Source organism: Hyla sarda, chromosome 10 (assembly GCF_029499605.1).
Source record: "Hyla sarda isolate aHylSar1 chromosome 10, aHylSar1.hap1, whole genome shotgun sequence".
In the NCBI taxonomy this organism is placed as follows: Eukaryota; Metazoa; Chordata; class Amphibia; order Anura; family Hylidae; genus Hyla; species Hyla sarda.
Window position 1 is genome coordinate 1,330,428 of NC_079198.1, and position 25,434 is coordinate 1,355,861.

A 25,434-nucleotide genomic window follows, 5' to 3' on the forward strand; every position below is an offset into this window, starting at 1 on the left:
TGTGCCTGCCTATGGGCACGTCTGCTGTGGCTGCCTATGGGAACGTCTGCTGTGGCTGCCTATGGGAACGTCTGCTGTGGCTGCCTATGGGCACGTCTGCTGTGCCTGCCTATGGGCACGTCTGCTATGGCTGCCTATGGGCACGTCTGCTATGGCTGCCTATGGGCACGTCTGCTATGGCTGCCTATGGGCACGTCTGCTATGGCTGCCTATGGGCACGTCTGCTATGGCTGCCTATGGGCACGTCTGCTATGGCTGCCTATGGGCACGTCTGCTGTGGCTGCCTATGGGCACGTCTGCTATGGCTGCCTATGGGCACGTCTGCTATGCCTGCCTATGGGCACGTCTGCTATGGCTGCCTATGGGCACGTCTGCTATGCCTGCCTATGGGCACGTCTGCTGTGGCTGCCTATGGGCACGTCTGCTATGGCTGCCTATGGGCACGTCTGCTATGGCTGCCTATGGGCACGTCTGCTATGGCTGCCTATGGGCACGTCTGCTATGCCTGCCTATGGGCACGTCTGCTATGCCTGCCTATGGGCACGTCTGCTATGACTGGAATTAACGGTTGTCACCCAGTATTGGAGACCAACAATTGGTGCTGTCATCGGGGTCCATAGAGATCCCTTGATCTGAAGGGTCACAGAGAACAATGAAGGATATACAAGACACCGGCGGTGGCGGTAAACCTGCGTGCGGCTGCGCCTAGAAGCCTCGCTGTATTATTACCAACTACATATAATGTGCAGCAACGTCTCATTATTTCTCAGGTACTGATCCCAAAGCTCCGCCATGTCCTGTACTTCCCTCCAGAGCAGCATTCAGCATTCTGCTCATCACCACTTCGGAAAAACAAGGCCAAAGGATGTCCGGGCATGCTGGGAGTTGTAGTTTTACAACAGCTGGAGGCACATTTGTTATGAAACACTGCATTATACAATAAGCTATGCTGTCTGGGCATGCTGGGAGTTCTAGTTTTTCAACAGCTGGAGGTCCACAGGTTGGGGAGCACTGCTTTATCTGCATTAGCAGAATTGTGAACGCAGCTCTGGAGGTGAGTGCAGTATAAGATTTATTATCTCAGGATCAGTAGAGGATCAGGATGTGTTCGGGGTGTAGATTATATTATTGGGGTTCTGATGATCCTGATGTCTGGGTCCTAGTCGGGTGGTTGTAGGGGGCCAGTAGTCCATGCGGGGGCCCCGGGCCTAAGTCTCTGCAGGGGGTGCAGCATTGGGGAGACATGTCTTTGGGGTTGGGGCCCCCCATTACTCCTCACTTTCTCCGTCCCGCGGAGCGGTGGGGGGCGCCTCCTGGTCCTGCTGGTGTCGCCCGATATTCTCGGCCGGTGATAGCGCCTCCTCTGCTGTGTTCAGGTAAACATTAAACATGGCGCCCTCTTGGCTCAGTTCCTTGCCACAGGCCTGGCAGCTGCAGCGTAAGATCTTCTCCACCAGCTTGTCCACGCGGGGGACCTCCTCGTTCCCTGGACACTCCAGCGTCACCTACCCGACCAAGAGAGATGGCGTCACGTCATATGGGGGAGAAAAAGCCCCAATAAACAATTGTTAACACCCCCCCCCCACTGTCCATCCCTATTACCCCCACTGTCCCCCTCTATTACCCCCCTGTCCCCCTCTATTACCCCCCTGTCCCCCTCTATTACCCCCCTGTTCTCTCTCTTTTACCCACTGTCTCCCTCTATTATCCTGCTACCCCTCTCTGTAACCCCACTGCCCCCCCCTTATTACATGATGCCGCCTCTATTATCTTAATGCCCCCCTATTACCCTGCTGTGCCCCCTATTACCCTGCTGTGCCCCCTATTACCCTGCTGTGCCCCCTATTACCCTGCTGTGCCCCCTATTACCCTGCTGTGCCCCCTATTACCCTGCTGTGCCCCCTATTACCCTGCTGTGCCCCCTATTACCCTGCTGTGCCCCCTATTACCCTGCTGTTCCCCCATTACTCCACTGTGCACAATTACCTACTGTTTCCCACTTATTTGCCCACTGTCCCCCCCTATTACCCAGCTATTTCCCATCTAATACCCCACTGTGCCCCATTTAACTCCCGGGCCCCCTCTTTTACCACAATGTCCCCTCCTCTATAACTAAACTGTCCCCCTCTATTACCCCACTGCCCCGTCTATTACCCTACTTTCCCCCTCTATCACCCCCCTGTCCCCCTCTATTACCTCATTGTCCCCTGTTTATTACCTTGCTGCCCCCCCATTAGCCCCCCTCTATTACCCCACTGTCCATTACTCCCCTCTTTCACCACAATGTCCCCCCTCTATTACTCCGCTGTCCCTCCATCTATCACCCTACTGACCTCGCCCTATTACCTTACTGTCCTCCCACTATTATTCAGCTATCCCCTGTCTATTACCCCCCTGCCCCCCCTCTATTAACCCACTGCCCCATCTATTACCCTGCTTTCCCCCTCTATCACCCCCTGTCCCCCCTCTATTACCCCATTGTCCCCTATTACCTTGCTGCCCCCGCATTAGCCCCGTCCCCCCTCTATTACCCCACTGTCTTTTCCACCCTCTGTTACCCAGCTGTTTCCCCTCTATTACCCCACTGTCCATTACTCCCCTCTATTACCCCACTGTCCTTTACTCCCCTCTATTACCCCACTGTCCATTACTCCCCTGTATTACCCCACTGTCCATTACTCCCCTCTATTACCCCACTGTCCTTTACTCCCCTCTATTACCCCACTGTCCATTACTCCCCTCTATTACCCCACTGTCCATTACTCCCCTCTATTACCCCACTGTCCATTACTCCCCTCTATTACCCCTCTGTCCATTACTCCCCTCTATTACCCCACTGTTCTTTACTCCCCTCTATTACCCCACTGTCCATTACTCCCCTGTATTACCCCTCTGTCCATTACTCCCCTGTATTACCCCTCTGTCCATTACTCCCCTCTATTACCCCTCTGTCCATTACTCCCCTCTATTACCCCTCTGTCCATTACTCCCCTCTATTACCCCACTGTCCATTACTCCCCTCTATTACCCCACTGTCCATTACTCCCCTCTATTACCCCTCTGTCCATTACTCCCCTCTATTACCCCACTGTCCATTACTCCCCTCTATTACCCCACTGTCCATTACTCCCCTCTATTACCCCACTGTCCATTACTCCCCTCTATTACCCCTCTGTCCATTACTCCCCTCTATTACCCCACTGTCCATTACTCCCCTGTATTACCCCTCTGTCCATTACTCCCCTCTATTACCCCTCTGTTCCCATTCTATTACTCCGCTGTCCATTATTCCCCTCTATTACCCCACTGTCCATTATTCCCCTCTATTACCCCACTGTCCATTACTCCCCTCTATTACCCCACTGTCCATTACTCCCCTCTATTACCCCACTGTCCATTACTCCCCTCTATTACCCCACTGTCCATTACTCCCCTCTATTACCCCACTGTCCATTACTCCCCTCTATTACCCCACTGTCCATTATTCCCCTCTATTACCCCACTGTCCATTATTCCCCTCTATTACCCCACTGTCCATTACTCCCCTGTATTACCCCTCTGTCCATTACTCCCCTCTATTACCCCTCTGTTCCCATTCTATTACTCCGCTGTCCATTATTCCCCTCTATTACCCCACTGTCCATTATTCCCCTCTATTACCCCACTGTCCATTACTCCCCTCTATTACCCCACTGTCCATTACTCCCCTCTATTACCCCACTGTCCATTACTCCCCTCTATTACCCCACTGTCCATTACTCCCCTCTATTACCCCACTGTCCATTACTCCCCTCTATTACCCCACTGTCCATTACTCCCCTCTATTACCCCTCTGTCCATTACTCCCCTCTATTACCCCACTGTCCATTATTCCCCTCTATTACCCCACTGTCCATTATTCCCCTCTATTACCCCACTGTCCATTACTCCCCTCTATTACCCCACTGTCCATTACTCCCCTCTATTACCCCACTGTCCATTACTCCCCTGTATTACCCCACTGTCCATTACTCCCCTCTATTACCCCACTGTCCATTACTCCCCTCTATTACCCCAATGTCCATTACTCCCCTCTATTACCCCACTGTCCATTACTCCCCTCTATTACCCCTCTGTCCATTACTCCCCTCTATTACCCCACTGTCCATTACTCCCCTCTATTACCCCACTGTCCATTACTCCCCTCTATTACCCCACTGTCCATTACTCCCCTCTATTACCCCACTGTCCATTACTCCCCTCTATTACCCCACTGTCCTTTACTCCCCTCTATTACCCCTCTGTCCATTACTCCCCTCTATTACCCCACTGTCCATTACTCCCCTCTATTACCCCACTGTCCATTACTCCCCTCTATTACCCCACTGTCCTTTACTCCCCTCTATTACCCCACTGTCCTTTACTCCCCTCTATTACCCCACTGTCCATTACTCCCCTCTATTACCCCTCTGTCCATTACTCCCCTCTATTACCCCACTGTCCATTACTCCCCTCTATTACCCCACTGTCCATTACTCCCCTCTATTACCCCACTGTCCATTACTCCCCTCTATTACCCCACTGTCCATTACTCCCCTCTATTACCCCTCTGTCCATTACTCCCCTCTATTACCCCACTGTCCATTACTCCCCTCTATTACCCCACTGTCCATTACTCCCCTCTATTACCCCACTGTCCATTACTCCCCTCTATTACCCCTCTGTCCATTACTCCCCTCTATTACCCCACTGTCCATTACTCCCCTCTATTACCCCACTGTCCATTACTCCCCTCTATTACCCCACTGTCCATTACTCCCCTCTATTACCCCTCTGTCCATTACTCCCCTCTATTACCCCACTGTCCTTTACTACCCTCTATTACCCCTCTGTCCATTACTCCCCTCTATTACCCCACTGTCCATTACTCCCCTCTATTACCCCACTGTCCATTACTCCCCTCTATTACCCCTCTGTCCATTACTCCCCTCTATTACCCCACTGTCCTTTACTACCCTCTATTACCCCACTGTCCATTACTCCCCTCTATTACCCCTCTGTCCATTACTCCCCTCTATTACCCCACTGTCCTTTACTACCCTCTATTACCCCTCTGTCCATTACTCCCCTCTATTACCCCACTGTCCATTACTCCCCTCTATTACCCCACTGTCCATTACTCCCCTCTATTACCCCACTGTCCATTACTCCCCTCTATTACCCCTCTGTCCATTACTCCCCTCTATTACCCCACTGTCCTTTACTACCCTCTATTACCCCACTGTCCATTACTCCCCTCTATTACCCCACTGTCCATTACTCCCCTCTATTACCCCTCTGTCCATTACTCCCCTCTATTACCCCACTGTCCATTACTCCCCTCTATTACCCCACTGTCCATTACTCCCCTCTATTACCCCACTGTCCATTACTCCCCTCTATTACCCCTCTGTCCATTACTCCCCTCTATTACCCCACTGTCCATTACTCCCCTCTATTACCCCACTGTCCATTACTCCCCTCTATTACCCCACTGTCCATTACTCCCCTCTATTACCCCACTGTCCTTTACTACCCTCTATTACCCCACTGTCCATTACTCCCCTCTATTACCCCACTGTCCATTACTCCCCTCTATTACCCCTCTGTCCATTACTCCCCTCTATTACCCCACTGTCCATTACTCCCCTCTATTACCCCTCTGTTCCCATTCTATTACTCCGCTGTCCCTCCATCTATCACTCTGCTGACTCTCCCCCTATTACCTTACTGTCCCCCCTCTATTACCCCCCTCCCCCCCTCTATTACATCCATATTTTGAGATTTTGGATCCTATCCCCATAGGCTGACCATGCGGGTCCCCACAACAGTACCAGACACTCACCACATCCCACATGGACTTGGCCGGCATACAGGAGTCGCAGTGCACCAGGGACTCCGTGGACTGGGGGAACGTGTTGGGGACGCTGTAGCTGAAGCACTGACCGAGGCAGGCCCTGTGACCGAGCACAACAACAGGGGTGACAACAAATCCGAACACAAGGGCATCAGAAACACAGCGCTACCCTGAGACCCCGTCCTCAAAGTGGTACTGTCATCGGCATTCCATATGTGTCACTGTGATGGGGACACTGGAGCTGGCACTGTTATTAGGGCACTGAGGTGGTCACCATCATTTATAGTCATTTGGGCACTGGGACTGATAATCTTATGGGCCATGGGGAACTGGTACTGTCACAAGAACACAATGACTAGCACTCTTATGGGGGTACTGGACTTAGAATAGGAAATTGTGATAATGTGGTGTCCCAGTACAGCATCACCAGCTGCTGCCCGTGGGACAGGTCGGGTGGAAAGTACGTAAAGGTAAGTGTGTTTCCTGCATTATACTGAGATTTTATGCATCCACTGCGATAACCACAGTGTTAATATTAGGTTAAAAAGGGTTGATAGGTATTTGGTCACATGCAGACTCCTAGCCAATAAATGCAAAAGCCAGTGCCAAGTCCACCCTCCTCTCCTGAGGGCAGAGAAGGACCTAAACCTATTTTAGTCAGTCAGGGCTTGGTCTTTGCCAAAGTCACATGTCTTGTCCCTCAGCTCTGCTATTCCTGAGGAGACCTAAGCCTAGTGCAGTGGTCTCAAACTGTGGCCCTCCAGATGTTGCAAAACTTCAACTCCCAGCATGCCCGGACAGCCAACGGCTGTCCGGGCATGCTGGGAGTTGAAGTTTTGCAATATCTGTAGGACTACAGTTTGAAGACCACTGGACAAAGCCTTGATTTACCTTATATGGACAGTGTGGATGCTCTGGAAAAGGCAGACAGGCTTTTGGCTGTCCGAGCATGCTAAGAGTTGAAGTTTTGCAACATGTGGAGGACTGTATTTTGAAGACCACTGCACAAAGGGATGAGATGAGGGGGAAGCCTTGATTTCCCTTATAAGGACAGTGTAGATCCTCTGAAGTAGGCAGAGAGGCTTTTGATTGTCTGGGCATGCTGGAAGTTGAAGTTTTGCAACATCTGAAGGACTGCAGTTTGAAGACCACTGCACAAAGGGATGAGATGAGGGGGAAGCCTCTATTTACCTTATAGGGACAGTTTGGATCCTCTGGAGTTGGCAGACAGGATTTTGGCTGTCGGGGTATGCTGGGGGTTGAAGTTTTGCAACATCTAGAGAGAAACAGATTGAGACCTCTGGCCCAGTGAGCCTAGGTAATACCTAAGTCAGGCATACCTCTTCGTAAGGTCACATGTCAGCAGTCTAGTTTACTACCAAGGTGTCCCTGAACTCTGTTCCAGCCCCCCAGTCTAAACTCCCAAGAGGAATTTCCTTAAGTAAGGAAAGAGCTGAACAAGGGCCTTTCTGCACTTCACTGGTTTCTATACTGATCTCTGGGTGAACCAGTGCCAGCCTGTGTGCCAAGTGAGGTGGAACATCTATCAGTCACCACATGGTCACTTACCGATTCTGGATAGACTTGGACTCACAGCCGCTGTGCCCGACAATCTGCGTAATGTTCTTCGCCTCACACCAGGCGCTTTTATCAGGGAAGAGGGCCAAACGATTAATGGGGGGCGGGGCTGCGAGAATCACAACAAAAAGTAGCGAGACGATCAGGAACCGGATCATCATCGACACCTAGAACTAGAACAATAAGAAAAAAAACATAAGAAACAGCATCCAACTCAATCTAACCAGTAGGTGGCAGTATTATAATAGATATATTCTTGTATATAGGGGCAGTATTATAGTAGTTATATTCTTGTATATAGGAGCAGTATTATAGTAGTTATATTCTTGTATATAGGAGCAGTATTATAGTAGTTATATTCTTGTATATAGGAGCAGTATTATAGTAGTTATATTCTTGTATATAGGAGCAGTATTATAGTAGTTATATTCTTGTATATAGGGGCAGTATTATAGTAGTTATATTCTTGTATATAGGAGCAGTATTATAGTAGTTATATTCTTGTATATAGGGAGCAGTATTATAGTAGTTATATTCTTGTATATAGGAGTAGTATTATAGTTGTTATATTCCTGTATATAGGAGCAGTATTATAGTAGTTATATTCTTGTATATAGGAGCAGTATTATAGTAGTTATATTCTTGTATATAGGAGCAGTATTATAGTAGTTATATTCTTGTATATAGGGGCAGTATTATAGTAGTTATATTCTTGTATATAGGGGCAGTATTATAGTAGTTATATTCTTGTATATAGGAGCAGTATTATAGTAGTTATATTCCTGTATATAGGAGCAGTATTATAGTAGATATATTCTTGTATATAGGAGCAGTATTATAGTAGTTATATTCTTGTATATAGGAGCAGTATTATAGTAGTTATATTCTTGTATATAGGAGCAGTATTATAGTAGTTATATTCTTGTATATAGGAACAGTATTATAGTAGTTATATTCCTGTATATAGGAGAAGTATTATAGTTGTTATATTCCTGTATATAGGAGCAGTATTATAGTAGTTATATACTTGTATATAGGGGGCAGTATTATAGTAGTTATATTCTTGTATATAGGAGCAGTATTATAGTAGTTATATTCTTGTATATAGGAGGCAGTATTATAGTAGTTATATTCTTGTATATAGGAGCAGTATTATAGTAGTTATATTCTTGTATATAGGAGCAGTATTATAGTAGTTATATTCTTGTATATAGGAGCAGTATTATAGTAGTTATATTCTTGTATATAGGGGCAGTATTATAGTAGTTATATTCTTGTATATAGGAGCAGTATTATAGTAGTTATAATCCTGCATATAGGAGCAGTATTATAGTAGTTATATTCTTGTATATAGGAGCAGTATTATAGTAGTTATATTCCTGTATATAGGAGCAGTATTATAGTAGTTATATTCTTGTATATAGGAGACAGTATTATAATAGTTATATTCTTGTATATAGGAGGCAGTATTATAGTAGTTATATTCTTGTATATAGGAGCAGTATTATAGTAGTTATATTCTTGTATATAGGAGCAGTATTATGGTAGTTATATTCTTGTATATAGGAGCAGTATTATAGTAGTTATATTCCTGTATATAGGGGCAGTATTATAGTAGTTATATTCTTGTATATAGGAGCAGTATTATAGTAGTTATATTCTTGTATATAGGGGCAGTATTATAGTAGTTATATTCTTGTATATAGGAGCAGTATTATAGTAGTTATATTCTTGTATATAGGAGCAGTATTATAGTAGTTATATTCTTGTATATAGGAGCAGTATTATAGTAGTTATATTCTTGTATATAGGAGGCAGTATTATAGTAGTTATATTCTTGTATATAGGAGACAGTATTATAGTAGTTATATTCTTGTATATAGGAGCAGTATAATAGTAGTTATATTCTTGTATATAGGAGACAGTATTATAGTAGTTATATTCTTGTATATAGGAGCAGTATTATCGTAGTTATATTCTTGTATATAGGAGCAGTATTATAGTAGATATATTCTTGTATATAGGGGCAGTATTATAGTAGTTATATTCTTGTATATAGGAGCAGTATTATAGTAGTTATATTCTTGTATATAGGAGCAGTATTATAGTAGTTATATTCTTGTATATAGGAGCAGTATTATAGTAGTTATATTCTTGTATATAGGAGCAGTATTATAGTAGTTATATTCTTGTATATAGGAGCAGTATTATAGTAGTTATATTCTTGTATATAGGAGCAGTATTATAGTAGATATATTCTTGTATATAGGAGCAGTATTATAGTAGTTATATTCTTGTATATAGGAGCAGTATAATAGTAGTTATATTCTTGTATATAGGAGACAGTATTATAGTAGTTATATTCTTGTATATAGGAGCAGTATTATAGTAGTTATATTCTTGTATATAGGGGCAGTATTATAGTAGTTATATTCCTGTATATAGTGGCAGTATTATAGTCATTTTAATGAATTTCTTTTGTAGTTAGCACTTGTACAGAAGAAGTTGCTTTTCATTTATTTCTCGCTCATTTCACCATTATATAAAGTTAAACCATTATAGGATAAAACATCTGACAAAACCACTGACCCCGAGTGACCTGAAAGTGTTCCGTCTGTATTCTGCTCCATAACAGGAACGGACAGCACAGGCATTAGTATCAGTGCAGAAGCATAGCCCATGAATGCTGTCGTATCTAAATCTATCAAATGTGATACCATCTGCTGTATCTAAACCTGTTATGTGTGATACTATCTGCTGTATCTCAACCTATCATGAGTGATACTATCACAGATAATAGGTTTAGATACAATAGACAGTATCACACATAACAGGTTTAGATACGGCAGTTGGTATAACACATGATAGGTTTAGATACAATATACAGTATCACACATGATCCTGCAGAGGCCTCAGTTGTGACACCTGGTGGCGGCCCCTGGTATGTGGCCCCCGGGGTCCCTGGAGTCAGGCAGTAATTTGCAGTTGTGTAATCACCTTCACATTGAAGTCCAGACGTCTCATCACCCGCAGGAATGTCCCGCAGCCTCGGGGATGGAATTCACTTTGGCTGCACATAAAGCGCCTGATATCTCTCCATCTACACGACCAACGTCTCCCCAGAAACCGCTTAACCCCTCACGGTCTGCAGCCCCACCAGGCACCAACTATTCCAGAACTACAAGTCCCAGCATGTCCTAACTGCATTGCTAATTGTATAGAACGATGGTCTCCAAACTGTGGACCTCCAGCTGTTGCAAAACTACAACTCCCAGCATGCCCAGACAGCCAACGGCTGTCCGGGCATGCTGGGATTTGTAGTTTTACAACAGCTGCAGGTCCACAATTTTGAGACCATCATCCTATACAATGAGCGATGCAGTCAGGACCTGCTGGGAGTTGTAGTTTTGCAACAGCTGCAGGTCCACAATTTTGAGACCATTATCCTATACAATGGGCGATGCAATCAGGACCTGCTGGGAGTTGTAGTTTTGCAACAGCTGGAGGTCCACAATTTTGAGACCATCATCCTATACAATGAGCGATGCAGTCAGGACATGCTGGGAGTTGTAGTTTTGTGAGAGCTGGAGGTCCACAGTTTGGAGACCATCATCCTATACAATGAGCGATGCAGTCAGGACATGCTGGGAGTTGTAGTTTTGTGACAGCTGGAGGTCCACAGTTTGGAGACCACTGCCCTATACAATGAGTGATGCAGTCCAGGCTCTGCCCGTGATTTGGGAATAATACATATATATGGCAGTGATATATATGGTGAAATATGGCGGACTGCATAGATTCACCGTATACTGAATGATACAGCAAGTTTAAATATAATTCAGATACATTGATTTAAAACTACAATTAAAGGGGTACTCCGCGGGACTGAAACTTATCCCCTATACACAAGAGGTTGGGGGCCGGAGTGTGGCAAGGACAGTGGGGCCCCTATAGTAGATTGCGGGGGTCCCAATGGTTGGGGATAAGTTTCAGTCTCTCCGATGGTTACATATAGATGTCTCTCCGATGGTTACATATAGATGTCTCTCCGGTGGTTACATATAGATGTCTCTCCGATGGTTACATATAGATGTCTCTCCGATGGTTACATATAGATGTCTCTCCGATGGTTACATATAGATGTCTGTCCGGTGGTTACATATAGATGTCTCTCCGATGGTTACATATAGATGTCTCTCCGGTGATTACATATAGATGTCTCTCCGGTGGTTACATATAGATGTCTCTCCGGTGGTTACATATAGATGTCTCTCCGGTGGTTACATATAGACGTCTCTCTGATGGTTACATATAGATGTCTCTCCGGTGGTTACATATAGATGTCTCTCCGGTGGTTACATATAGATGTCTCTCCGACGGTTACATATAGATGTCTCTCCGACGGTTACATATAGATGTCTCTCCGATGGTTACATATAGGTGTCTCTCCGATGGTTACATATAGATGTCTCTCCGATGGTTACATATAGATGTCTCTCCGATGGTTACATATAGATGTCTCTCCGATGGTTACATATAGATGTCTCTCCGATGGTTACATATAGATGTCTCTCCGATGGTTACATATAGATGTCTCTCCGATGGTTACATATAGATGTCTCTCCGATGGTTACATATAGATGTCTCTCCGATGGTTACGTATAGATGTCTCTCCAATGGTTACATATAAATGTCTCTCCGATGGTTACATATAGATGTCTCTCTGATGGTTACATATAGATGTCTCTCTGATGGTTACATATAGATCTCTCCCCGATGGTTACATATAGATCTCTCCCCGATGGTTACATATAGATGTCTCTCCGATGGTTACATATAGATGTCTCTCCGATGGTTACATATAGAGGTCTCTCCGATGGTTACATATAGAGGTCTCTCCGATGGTTACATATAGAGGTCTCTCCGATGGTTACATATAGATGTCTCTCCGATGGTTACATATAGATGTCTCTCCAATGGTTACATATGTCCCTGCAGCCCTGGTGTCCAGCTGTCTCTATGGGATATGGCACCTGTCCTGTCCCTGGAGCCCTGGTGTCCAGCTGTCTCTATGGGATATGGCACCTGTCCTGTCTCCGCAGCCCTGGTGTCCAGCTGTCTCTATGGGATATGGCACCTGTCCTGTCCCCACAGTCCTGGTGTCCAGCTGTCTCTATGGGATATGGCACCTGTCCTGTCCCCACAGTCCTGGTGTCCAGCTGTCTCTATGGGACATGGCACCTGTCCTGTCCCCGCAGCCCTGGTGTCCAGCTGTCTCTATAGGATAAGGCACCTGTCCTGTCCCTGCAGCCCTGGTGTCCAGCTGTCTCTATGGAATATGGCACCTGTCCTGTCCCCACAACCCTGGTGTCCAGCTGTCTCTATGGGATATGGCACCTGTCCTGTCCCCACAGCCCTGGTGTCCAGCTGTCTCTATGGAATATGGCACCTGTCCTGTCCCCACAGTCCTGGTGTCCAGCTGTCTCTATAGGATAAGGCACCTGTCCTGTCCCCACAGCCCTGGTGTCCAGCTGTCTCTATGGAATATGGCACCTGTCCTGTCCCCACAGTCCTGGTGTCCAGCTGTCTCTATGGGATATGGCACCTGTCCTGTCCCCACAGCCCTGGTGTCCAGCTGTCTCTATGGGATATGGCACCTGTCCTGTCCCTGCAGCCCTGGTGTCCAGCTGTCTCTACAGGATATGGCACCTGTCCTGTCCCCGCAGCCCTGGTGTCCAGCTGTCTCTATAGGATATGGCACCTGTCTTGTCTCCGCAGTCCTGGTGTCCAGCTGTCTCTATAGGATATGGCACATGTCCTGTCCCCACAGCCCTGATGTCCAGCTGTCTCTACAGGATATGGCACCTGTCCTGTCCCCACAGCCCTGGTGTCCAGCTGTCTCTATGGGACATGGCACCTGTCCTGTCCCTGCAGCCCTGATGTCCAGCTGTCTCTACAGGATATGGCACCTGTCCTTTCCCTGCAGCCCTGGAGTCCAGCTGTTTCTATGGGATATGGCACCTGTCCTGTCCCCACAGCCCTGGTGTCCAGCTGTCTCTATGGAATATGGCACCTGTCCTGTCTCCACAGCCCTAATGTCCAGCTGTCTCTATAGGATAAGGCACCTGTCCTGTCCCTGCAGCCCTGGTGTCCAGCTGTCTCTATGGAATATTGCACCTGTCCTGTCCCCACAGCCCTGGTGTCCAGCTGTCTCTATGGGATATGGCACCTGTCCCCGCAGCCCTGGTGTCCAGCTGTCTCTATGGGATATGGCACCTTTCCCCACAGCCCTGGTGTCCAGCTGTCTCTATGGGATATGGCACCTGTCCTGTCTCCGCAGCCCTGATGTCCAGCTGTCTCTATGGGATATTGCACCTGTCCTGTTCCCGCAGCCCTGGTGTCCAGCTGTCTCTATGGGATATGGCACCTGTCCTGTCCCTGTAGTCCTGGTGTCCAGCTGTCTCTATGGGATATTGCACCTGTCTTGTCCCCACAGCCCTGGTGTCCAGCTGTCTCTATGGAATATGGCACCTGTCCTGTCCCAGCAGCCCTGGTGTCCAGCTGTCTCTATGGGACATGGCACCTGTCTCCGCAGCCCTGGTGTCCAGCTGTCTCTATGGGATATGGCACCTGTCCTGTCCCCACAGTCCTGGTGTCCAGCTGTCTCTATTGGATATGGCACCTGTCCTGTCCCCACAGCCCTGGTGTCCAGCTGTCTCTATGGAATATGGCACCTGTCCTGTCCCAGCAGCCCTGGTGTCCAGCTGTCTCTATGGGACATGGCACCTGTCTCCGCAGCCCTGGTGTCCAGCTGTCTCTATAGGATAAGGCACCTGTCCTGTCCCCGCAGCCCTGGTGTCCAGCTGTCTCTATTGGATATGGCACCTGTCCTGTCGCCGCAGCCCTGGTGTCCAGCTGTTTCTATGGGAAACGGCACCTGTCCTGTCCCCACAACCCTGGTGTCCAGCTGTCTCTATGGGATATGGCACCTGTCCTGTCCCCACAGCCCTGGTGTCCAGCTGTCTCTATGGGATATGGCACCTGTCCTGTTCCCACAGCCCTGGTGTCCAGCTGTCTCTATGGGATATGGCACCTGTTCCCGCAGCCCTGGTGTCCAGCTGTCTCTATAGGATATGGCACCTGTCCTGTCCCCACAGCCCTGGTGTCCAGCTGTCTCTATAGGATATGGCACCTGTCCTGTCCCCACAGCCCTGGTGTCCAGCTGTCTCTATGGAATATGGCACCTGTCCTGTCCCCACAGCCCTGGTGTCCAGCTGTCTCTATAGGATATGGCACCTGTCCTGTCCCCACAGCCCTGGTGTCCAGCTGTCTCTATGGGATATGGCACCTGTCCTGTCTCCGCAGCCCTGGTGTCCAGCTGTCTCTATAGGATATGGCACCTGTCCTGTCCCCACAGCCCTGGTGTCCAGCTGTCTCTATAGGATATGGCACCTGTCCTGTCCCCGCAGCCCTGGTGTCCAGCTGTCTCTATAGGATATGGCACCTGTCCTGTCCCCACAGCCCTGGTGTCCAGCTGTCTCTATGGGATATGGCACCTGTCCTGTCCCCGCAGCCCTGGTGTCCAGCTGTCTCTATGGGATATGGCACCTGTCCCCGCAGCCCTGGTGTCCAGCTGTCAACTATATACAACTATATACATAACTATACAACTATATACATAACTACACAACTATATACATATATAACTACACAACTATATACATATATAACTATACAGCTATGTACATATATAACTACACAACTATACACATATATAACTACACAACTATATACATATATAACTACACAACTATATACATATATAACTACACAACTATATACATATATAACTACACAACTATATACATATATAACTATACAACTATATACATATATAACTACACAACTATATACATATATAACTACACAACTATACACATATATAACTATACAACTATATACATATATAACTATACAACTATATACATATATAACTATACAACTATATACATATATAACTATACAACTATATACATATATAACTACACAACTATATACATATATAACTACACAACTATATACATATATAACTACACAACTATATACATATATAACTATACAGCTATATACATATATAACTACACAACTATACACATATATAACTACACAACTATACACATATATAACTACACAACTATATACATATATAACTACACAACTATATACATATATAACTACACAACTATATACATATATAACTACACAACTATACACATATATAACTACACAACTATACACATATATAACTACACAACTATATACATATATAACTACACAACTATATACATATATAACTATACAACTATATACATATATAACTACACAACTATATACATATATAACTACACAACTATATACATATATAACTACACAACTATATACATATATAACTACACAACTATATACATATATAACTACACAACTATACACATATATAACTACACAACTATATACATATATAACTATACAACTATATACATATATAACTACACAACTATATACATATATAACTACACAACTATACACATATATAACTACACAACTATACACATATATAACTACACAACTATACCCATATATAACTACACAACTATACCCATATATAACTACACAACTATACCCATATATAACTACACAACTATACACATATATAACTACACAACTATACACATATATAACTACACAACTATATACATATATAACTACACAACTATACACATATATAACTACACAACTATATACATATATAACTACACAACTATATACATATATAACTACACAACTATATACATATATAACTACACAACTATATACATATATAACTATACAACTATATACATATATAACTATACAACTATATACATATATAACTACACAACTATATACATATATAACTACACAACTATACACATATATAACTACACAACTATACACATATATAACTACACAACTATACACATATATAACTATACAACTATACACATATATAACTATACAACTATACACATATATAACTATACAACTATACACATATATAACTACACAACTATATACATATATAACTATACAACTATATACATATATAACTATACAACTATACACATATATAACTACACAACTATACACATATATAACTATACAACTATATACATATATAACTACACAACTATACACATATATAACTACACAACTATACACATATATAACTATACAACTATATACATATATAACTACACAACTATATACATATATAACTACACAACTATACACATATATAACTATACAACTATATACATATATAACTACACAACTATATACATATATAACTACACAACTATATACATATATAACTATACAACTATATACATATATAACTACACAACTATATACATATATAACTACACAACTATACACATATATAACTACACAACTATACACATATATAACTACACAACTATACACATATATAACTACACAACTATACACATATATAACTATACAACTATATACATATATAACTACACAACTATATACATATATAACTACACAACTATACACATATATAACTATACAACTATATACATATATAACTACACAACTATATACATATATAACTACACAACTATATACATATATAACTATACAACTATATACATATATAACTACACAACTATATACATATATAACTACACAACTATATACATATATAACTACACAACTATATACATATATAACTATACAACTATATACATATATAACTACACAACTATACACATATATAACTATACAACTATATACATATATAACTACACAACTATACACATATATAACTACACAACTATATACATATATAACTACACAACTATATACATATATAACTACACAACTATATACATATATAACTACACAACTATACCCATATATAACTATACAACTATATACATATATAACTACACAACTATACCCATATATAACTATACAACTATATACATATATAACTACACAACTATACACATATATAACTATACAGCTATGTAGCTAAATAACTAAGCATTACAATTTATCACTATAGAAATCCATGTACCTCTGTATAGGTTTATACCTCTATATAATGCTGTAGGTATGAATTCACATTACGCTCTGCTGACACTGAGGAGACACCCGGGACCTGTCATCTCTCTGTTCTTCTATAATGTATAAAAAATGATTTTATTCTCGGGTGCGGAGTGAAGAGACGTTCCATTGTCGTCACACCTGAGAACATTTTGTATGCCCTGAGCAAGACTTGGAAACAGGGCTCGGCTTCTAGCTGTCAATCAATCTGACACATTGCCCCGGAGGATACATGTTTCTCTAATACATTATAGGAGTCCGGACAGATACATGACGGGTCCCGGGTGTCTCATTGTCCGCAGGGTGTAATTGTAGCGGACGGATTCCCTGTATTATACCGCTATATGTAACATGTAACTAGATGACGGGTCCTTCTCACACTTCTGTCTCCAGATTTGTATTTGTCATTCAGGATGATAAGAAAGCTGTGTGTGGCAGCACTATCAGGATCTGTAAGGGCGGCCATATTGGTTGTCACCTATCACCTGACACTACCTCCCTTCTCTGTTCCCAGGTGGAATCCTATTAACCTCTGACCTGCTGGTAATGTTTAGTTTCCTGTCAGTTGGGGGGGGGGGCCCATCTGTAACCCCACAGGACGGGATCTGTAAGACGTCCGGAGCATCTGCGTCATTCCTCCCCTTATATCAGCTGCATTAATCCCGTCTGCTGTGCTGGGACCGGACAGGATGTCCCCCATTACACCACCAAAGGCTCCGGAACCACCGCGCTCCACACAGCTGTGCAGAGAGACCCTGAACTCACATCCCCCGAAGACCCCAAACCAGAGCCGCAGCATATTCCCAGGACCGAGAGACCCTGAACTCACATCCCCCCGAAGACCCCAAACCAGAGCCGCAGCGGATTCCCAGGACCGAGAGACCCTGAACTCACATCCCCCCGAAGACCCCAAACCAGAGCCGCAGCGGATTCCCAGGACCGAGACCCTGAACTCACATCCCCCCGAAGACCCCAAACCAGGGCCGAAGCAGATTCCCAGAACCGAGAGACCCTGAACTCATATCCCCCCGAAGACCCCAAACCAGAGCCACAGCAGATTCCCAGGACCGAGAGACCCTGAACTCACATCCCCCCGAAGACCCCAAACCAGAGCCACAGCAGATTCCCAGGACCGAGACCCTGAACTCACATCCCCCCGAAGACCCCAAACCAGAGCCACAGCAGATTCCCAGGACCGAGAGACCCTGAACTCACATCCCCCCGAAGACCCCAAACCAGAGCCGCAGCAGATTCCCAGGACCGAGGGACCCTGAACTCACATCCCCCCGAAGACCCCAAACCAGAGCCGCAGCAGATTCCCAGGACCAAGACCCTGAACTCACATCCCCCGAAGACCCCAAACCAGAGCCGAAGCAGATTCCCAGAACCGAGAGACCCTGAACTCACATCCCCCCGAAGACCCCAAACCAGAGCCACAGCATATTCCCAGGACCGAGAGACCCTGAACTCACATCCCCCCGAAGACCCCAAACCAGAGCCGCAGCAGATTCCCAGGACCGAGAGACCCTGAACTCACATCCCCCCGAAGACCCCAAACCAGAGCCGCAGCATATTCCCAGGACCGAGAGACCCTGAACTCACATCCCCCCGAAGACCCCAAACCAGAGCCGCAGCATATTCCCAGGACAGAGACCCTGAACTCACATCCCCCGAAGACCCCAATCCAGAGCCGCAGCGGATTCCCAGGACCGAGACCCTGAAGATCCCCCCCCCCCCAACACCTCCCTCTATAATATTATACATCCGTTTTCATCAATATTATATTCGATATTACTAGTAAGATTCTAATATCGTCAATGAGGGACATTTATCAATCTCTGTTTATGTTTTCTTTTTTTTTGTAATTTTTTCCTTACTTTTTTTTTTGCTTATGTGACTTATTTATCATCTGGTTTCATCCTGTTGATAATTTTCTTTCACGTCAGCAATTTTTCCTTTTTTACTTTGGTTGTAGCTTTTTCTGCTCCATGTTTGAGCTGCAGTAAATTTAGTCAATTTTTAACCCTGTTGCGACTTTTTTTTACGCAGTTGCGACTGTCGCAGTTAATAAATACCTGACTACCCGTAGTCCATTTTAAAATTATTACTACGTAGTTACTTTTTGGAAAACTTGCTTTTCTCGCTTTCCAGTCAAAATGTTGCACGAAAAATTGCGTAGTCGCAGTGGCGACAATTTTGCGACAATTATAGTAAAGAAAACCTGACTAAACCCGTTGATAAATGTCCATAAATATTCCTACACACATCAATAGGAGCAGTATTATAGTAGATATATTCTTGTATATAGGAGCAGTATTATAGTAGTTATATTCTTGTATATAGGAGCAGTATTATAGTAGTTATATTCCTGTATATAGGAGCAGTATTATAGTAGTTATATTCTTGTATATAGGAGGCAGTATTATAGTAGTTATATTCTTGTATATAGGAGCAGTATTATAGTAGTTATATTCCTGTATATAGAAGCAGTATTATAGTAGTTATATTCTTGTATATAGAAGCAGTATTATAGTAGTTATATTCTTGTATATAGGAGACAGTATTATAGTAGTTATATTCTTGTATATAGGAGCAGTATTATAGTAGTTATATTCTTGTATATAGGAACAGTATTATAGTAGTTATATTCTTGTATATAGGAGCAGTATTATAGTAGTTATATTCTTGTATATAGGGGCAGTATTATAGTAGTTATATTCTTGTATATAGGAGGCAGTATTATAGTAGTTATATTCTTGTATATAGGAGCAGTATTATAGTAGTTATATTCTTGTATATAGAAGCAGTATTATAGTAGATATATTCTTGTATATAGGGGCAGTATTATAGTAGTTATATTCTTGTATATAGGAGCAGTATTATAGTAGTTATATTCTTGTATATAGGAGCAGTATTATAGTAGTTATATTCTTGTATATAGGAGCAGTATTATAGTAGATATATTCTTGTATATAGGAGCAGTATTATAGTAGTTATATTCTTGTATATAGGAGCAGTATTATAGTAGTTATATTCTTGTATATAGGAGGCAGTATTATAGTAGTTATATTCTTGTATATAGGAGCAGTATTATAGTAGTTATATTCTTGTATATATGAGCAGTATTATAGTAGTTATATTCTTGTATATAGGAGCAGTATTATAGTAGTTATATTCTTGTATATAGGAGCAGTATTATAGTAGTTATATTCTTGTATATAGGAGCAGTATTATAGTAGTAATATTCTTGTATATAGGAGGCAGTATTATAGTAGTTATATTCTTGTATATAGGAGGCAGTATTATAGTAGTTATATTCTTGTATATAGGAGCAGTATTATAGTAGTTATATTCTTGTATATAGGAGCAGTATTATAGTAGTTATATTCTTGTATATAGAAGCAGTATTATAGTAGATATATTCTTGTATATAGGGGCAGTATTATAGTAGTTATATTCTTGTATATAGGAGCAGTATTATAGTAGTTATATTCTTGTATATAGGAGCAGTATTATAGTAGTTATATTCTTGTATATAGGAGCAGTATTATAGTAGATATATTCTTGTATATAGGAGCAGTATTATAGTAGTTATATTCTTGTATATAGGAGCAGTATTATAGTAGTTATATTCTTGTATATAGGAGGCAGTATTATAGTAGTTATATTCTTGTATATAGGAGCAGTATTATAGTAGTTATATTCTTGTATATATGAGCAGTATTATAGTAGTTATATTCTTGTATATAGGAGCAGTATTATAGTAGTTATATTCTTGTATATAGGAGCAGTATTATAGTAGTTATATTCTTGTATATAGGAGCAGTATTATAGTAGTAATATTCTTGTATATAGGAGGCAGTATTATAGTAGTTATATTCTTGTATATAGGAGCAGTATTATAGTAGTTATATTCTTGTATATAGGAGCAGTATTATAGTAGTTATATTCTTGTATATAGGAGCAGTATTATAGTAGTTATATTCTTGTATATAGGAGCAGTATTATAGTAGTTATATTCTTGTATATAGGAGCAGTATTATAGTAGTTATATTCTTGTATATAGGAGGCAGTATTATAGTAGTTATATTCTTGTATATAGGAGCAGTATTATAGTAGTTATATTCTTGTATATAGGAGCAGTATTATAGTAGATATATTCTTGTATATAGGAGCAGTATTATAGTAGTTATATTCTTGTATATAGGAGCAGTATTATAGTAGATATATTCTTATATATAGGAGCAGTATTATAGTAGTTATATTCTTGTATATAGGAGCAGTATTATAGTAGTTATATTCTTGTATATAGGAGGCAGTATTATAGTAGTTATATTCTTGTATATAGGTGCAGTATTATAGTAGTTATATTCTTGTATATAGGAGGCAGGATTATAGTAGTTATATTCTTGTATATAGGAGGCAGTATTATAGTAGTTATATTCTTGTATATAGGAGGCAGTATTATAGTAGTTATATTCTTGTATATAGGAGGCAGTATTATAGTAGTTATATTCTTGTATATAGGAGGCAGTATTATAGTAGTTATATTCTTGTATATAGGAGCAGTATTATAGTAGTGATATTCTTGTATATAGGCGCAGTATTATAGTAGTTATATTCTTGTATATAGGAGCAGTATTATAGTAGTTATATTCTTGTATATAGGAGGCAGTATTATAGTAGTTATAATCTTGTATATAGGAGCAGTATTATAGTAGTTATATTCTTATACATAGGGAGCAGTATTATAGTAGTTATATTCTTGTATATAGGATAAGTATTATAGTAGTTATATTCTTGTATATAGGGGGCAGTATTATAGTAGTTATACTCTTGTATATCGGAGGAGTATTATAGTAGTTATATTCTTGTATATAGGAGCAGTATTATAGTAGTTATATTCTTGTATATAGGAGCAGTATTATAGTAGTTATATTCCTGTATATAGGAGCAGTATTATAGTAGTTATATTCTTGTATATAGGAGGCAGTATTATAGTAGTTATATTCTTGTATATAGGAGGCAGTATTATAATAGTTATATTCTTGTATATAGGAGCAGGATTATAGTAGTTATATTCTTGTATATAGGGGCAGTATTATAGTAGTTATATTCCTGTATATAGGAGCAGTATTATAGTAGTTATATTCTTGTATATAGGAGCAGTATTATAGTAGTTATATTCTTGTATATAGGAGGCAGTATTGTAGTAGTTATATTCTTGTATATAGGGGCAGTATTATAGTAGTTATAATCTTGTATATAGGAGCAGTATTATAGTAGTTATATTCTTATACATAGGGAGCAGTATTATAGTAGTTATATTCTTGTATATAGGATAAGTATTATAGTAGTTATATTCTTGTATATAGGGGGCAGTATTATAGTAGTTATACTCTTGTATATCGGAGGAGTATTATAGTAGTTATATTCTTGTATATAGGAGCAGTATTATAGTAGTTATATTCTTGTATATAGGAGCAGTATTATAGTAGTTATATTCCTGTATATAGGAGCAGTATTATAGTAGTTATATTCTTGTATATAGGAGGCAGTATTATAGTAGTTATATTCTTGTATATAGGAGGCAGTATTATAATAGTTATATTCTTGTATATAGGAGCAGGATTATAGTAGTTATATTCTTGTATATAGGGGCAGTATTATAGTAGTTATATTCCTGTATATAGGAGCAGTATTATAGTAGTTATATTCTTGTATATAGGAGCAGTATTATAGTAGTTATATTCTTGTATATAGGAGGCAGTATTGTAGTAGTTATATTCTTGTATATAGGGGCAGTATTATAGTAGTTATATTCTTGTATATAGAATCAGTATTATAGTAGTTATATTCTTGTATATAGGAGCAGTATTATAGTAGTTATATTCTTGTATATAGGAGGCAGTATTATAGTAGTTATATTCTTGTATATAGGGGGCAGTATTATAGTAGTTATATTCTTGTATATAGGATCAGTATTATAGTAGTTATATTCTTGTATATAGGAGCAGTATTATAGTAGTTATATTCTTGTATATAGGAGGCAGTATTATAGTAGTTATATTCTTGTATATAGGAGCAGTATTATAGTAGTTATATTCTTGTATATAGGGGCAGTATTATAGTAGTTATATTCCTGTATATAGGAGCAGTATTATAGTAGTTATATTCTTGCATATAGGAGCAGTATTATAGTAGTTATATTCTTGTATATAGGAGCAGTATTATAGTAGATATATTCTTGTATATAGGGGCAGTATTATAGTAGTTATATTCTTGTATATAGGGGCAGTATTATAGTAGTTATATTCCTGTATCTGGGAGCAAATGGAGTCCAGATGGAGTCAGATATTTGTGGGCTCTCAGATACAATGTTAGTCATGGAAGAACTTTGTTGTAGTTACGATACATTGTTATAACTACGTAGCGGGTGACTGGGTGTTATGATCCGAATGATCGGGGCTGCAGAATCTCAGCAACAGGAAGTAGAAATTACACAATGTGCGGTTTATAGGTCTCGGTAACAAGTAAATGGAATTAAATTGAGGAAAAAGAATAGCACAGGTTCTATATTAGATGCTGAGAGTCGTAGTTTCACAACAACTGAAGAACGGCACTTATAGAAAGCAGAAAGTGACGGTATAATGTATAGGTAACTATAGAGCCAAGACACTAACTGTGTGATAATCCTTCAATACCATAGAACTTCAGCATCAACCGGACACAAGAACATCCGGCATGGACGATCATGTGATGTGTACGACACAGATATATGTATATATTCCGTAAAATACAATGTGGATACTGGGGGTTATTGTTTTTGCAGCAGTTAGAGCAGTGTTTTCCAATCAGGGTTCCCCCAGATGTTGCCTTTGGCTGTCCGGGCATGCTGGGATTTTTAGTTTTGCAACAGCTGAAGGCACCTTGATTGGAAAACACGGCTATGGCTTTCCAATTGTTGAAAAACTACAACTCCCAGCATGCCCAGACAGCATTCGGCTGTTATAACTGGAGAACTTGAACTGTGCATCACTATAGATCTACGCGAAGACATAGCAGAGCTGACGCGGTTATTTAGGCCCCATTCACATCAGGTATCTCTCCGATAACACCATAGTGTTATTGTGGGGGGTCAGCCATAGTGTTATTGTGGGGGGTCAGCCATAGTGTTATTGTGGGGGGTCAGCCATAGTGTTATTGTGGGGGGTCAGCCATAGTGTTATTGTGGGGGGTCAGCCATAGTGTTATTGTGGGGGGTCAGCCATAGTGTTATTGTGGGGGTCGGCCATAGTGTTATTGTGGGGTCGGCCATAGTGTTATTGTGGGGGGTCAGCCATAGTGTTATTGGGGGGGGTCAGCCATAGTGTTATTGTGGGGGGTCGGCCATAGTGTTATTGTGGGGGGTCAGCCATAGTGTTATTGGGGGGGGTCAGCCATAGTGTTATTGTGGGGGGTCAGCCATAGTGTTATTGTGGGGTCGGCCATAGTGTTATTGTGGGGGTCGGCCATAGTGTTATTGTGGGGGTCGGCCATAGTGTTATTGTGGGGTCGGCCATAGTGTTATTGTGGGGGTCAGCCATAGTGTTATTGTGGGGGGTCAGCCAGTGTTATTGTGGGGGGTCAGCCATAGTGTTATTGTGGGGGGTCAGCCATAGTGTTATTGTGGGGGGTCAGCCATAGTGTTATTGTGGGGTCGGCCACAGTGTTATTGTGGGGGTCGGCCATAGTGTTATTGTGGGGGGTCAGCCATAGTGTTATTGTGGGGTCGGCCATAGTGTTATTGTGGGGGGGTCAGCCATAGT

At 42.0% G+C, this 25,434-nt stretch overlaps 1 protein-coding gene across 1 annotated transcript in view; it reads right to left on the reverse strand.

The window, feature by feature from the left end:
* Nucleotides 1-456: 456 nt before the first annotated feature.
* NBL1 (NBL1, DAN family BMP antagonist) overlaps nucleotides 457-25,434 on the reverse strand; it is a 35,508-nt gene continuing 10,530 nt past the window's right edge. The window contains exons 2-4 of the mRNA XM_056543371.1: nucleotides 7,445-7,626; nucleotides 5,864-5,975; nucleotides 457-1,505 (exon numbers count right to left, since the gene is read on the reverse strand). Of these exons, the coding sequence (XP_056399346.1) occupies nucleotides 1,269-1,505; nucleotides 5,864-5,975; nucleotides 7,445-7,614 (519 nt within the window). The 5' untranslated portion in view covers nucleotides 7,615-7,626 and the 3' untranslated portion in view covers nucleotides 457-1,268. The remainder of the gene's footprint in view (nucleotides 1,506-5,863; nucleotides 5,976-7,444; nucleotides 7,627-25,434) is intronic.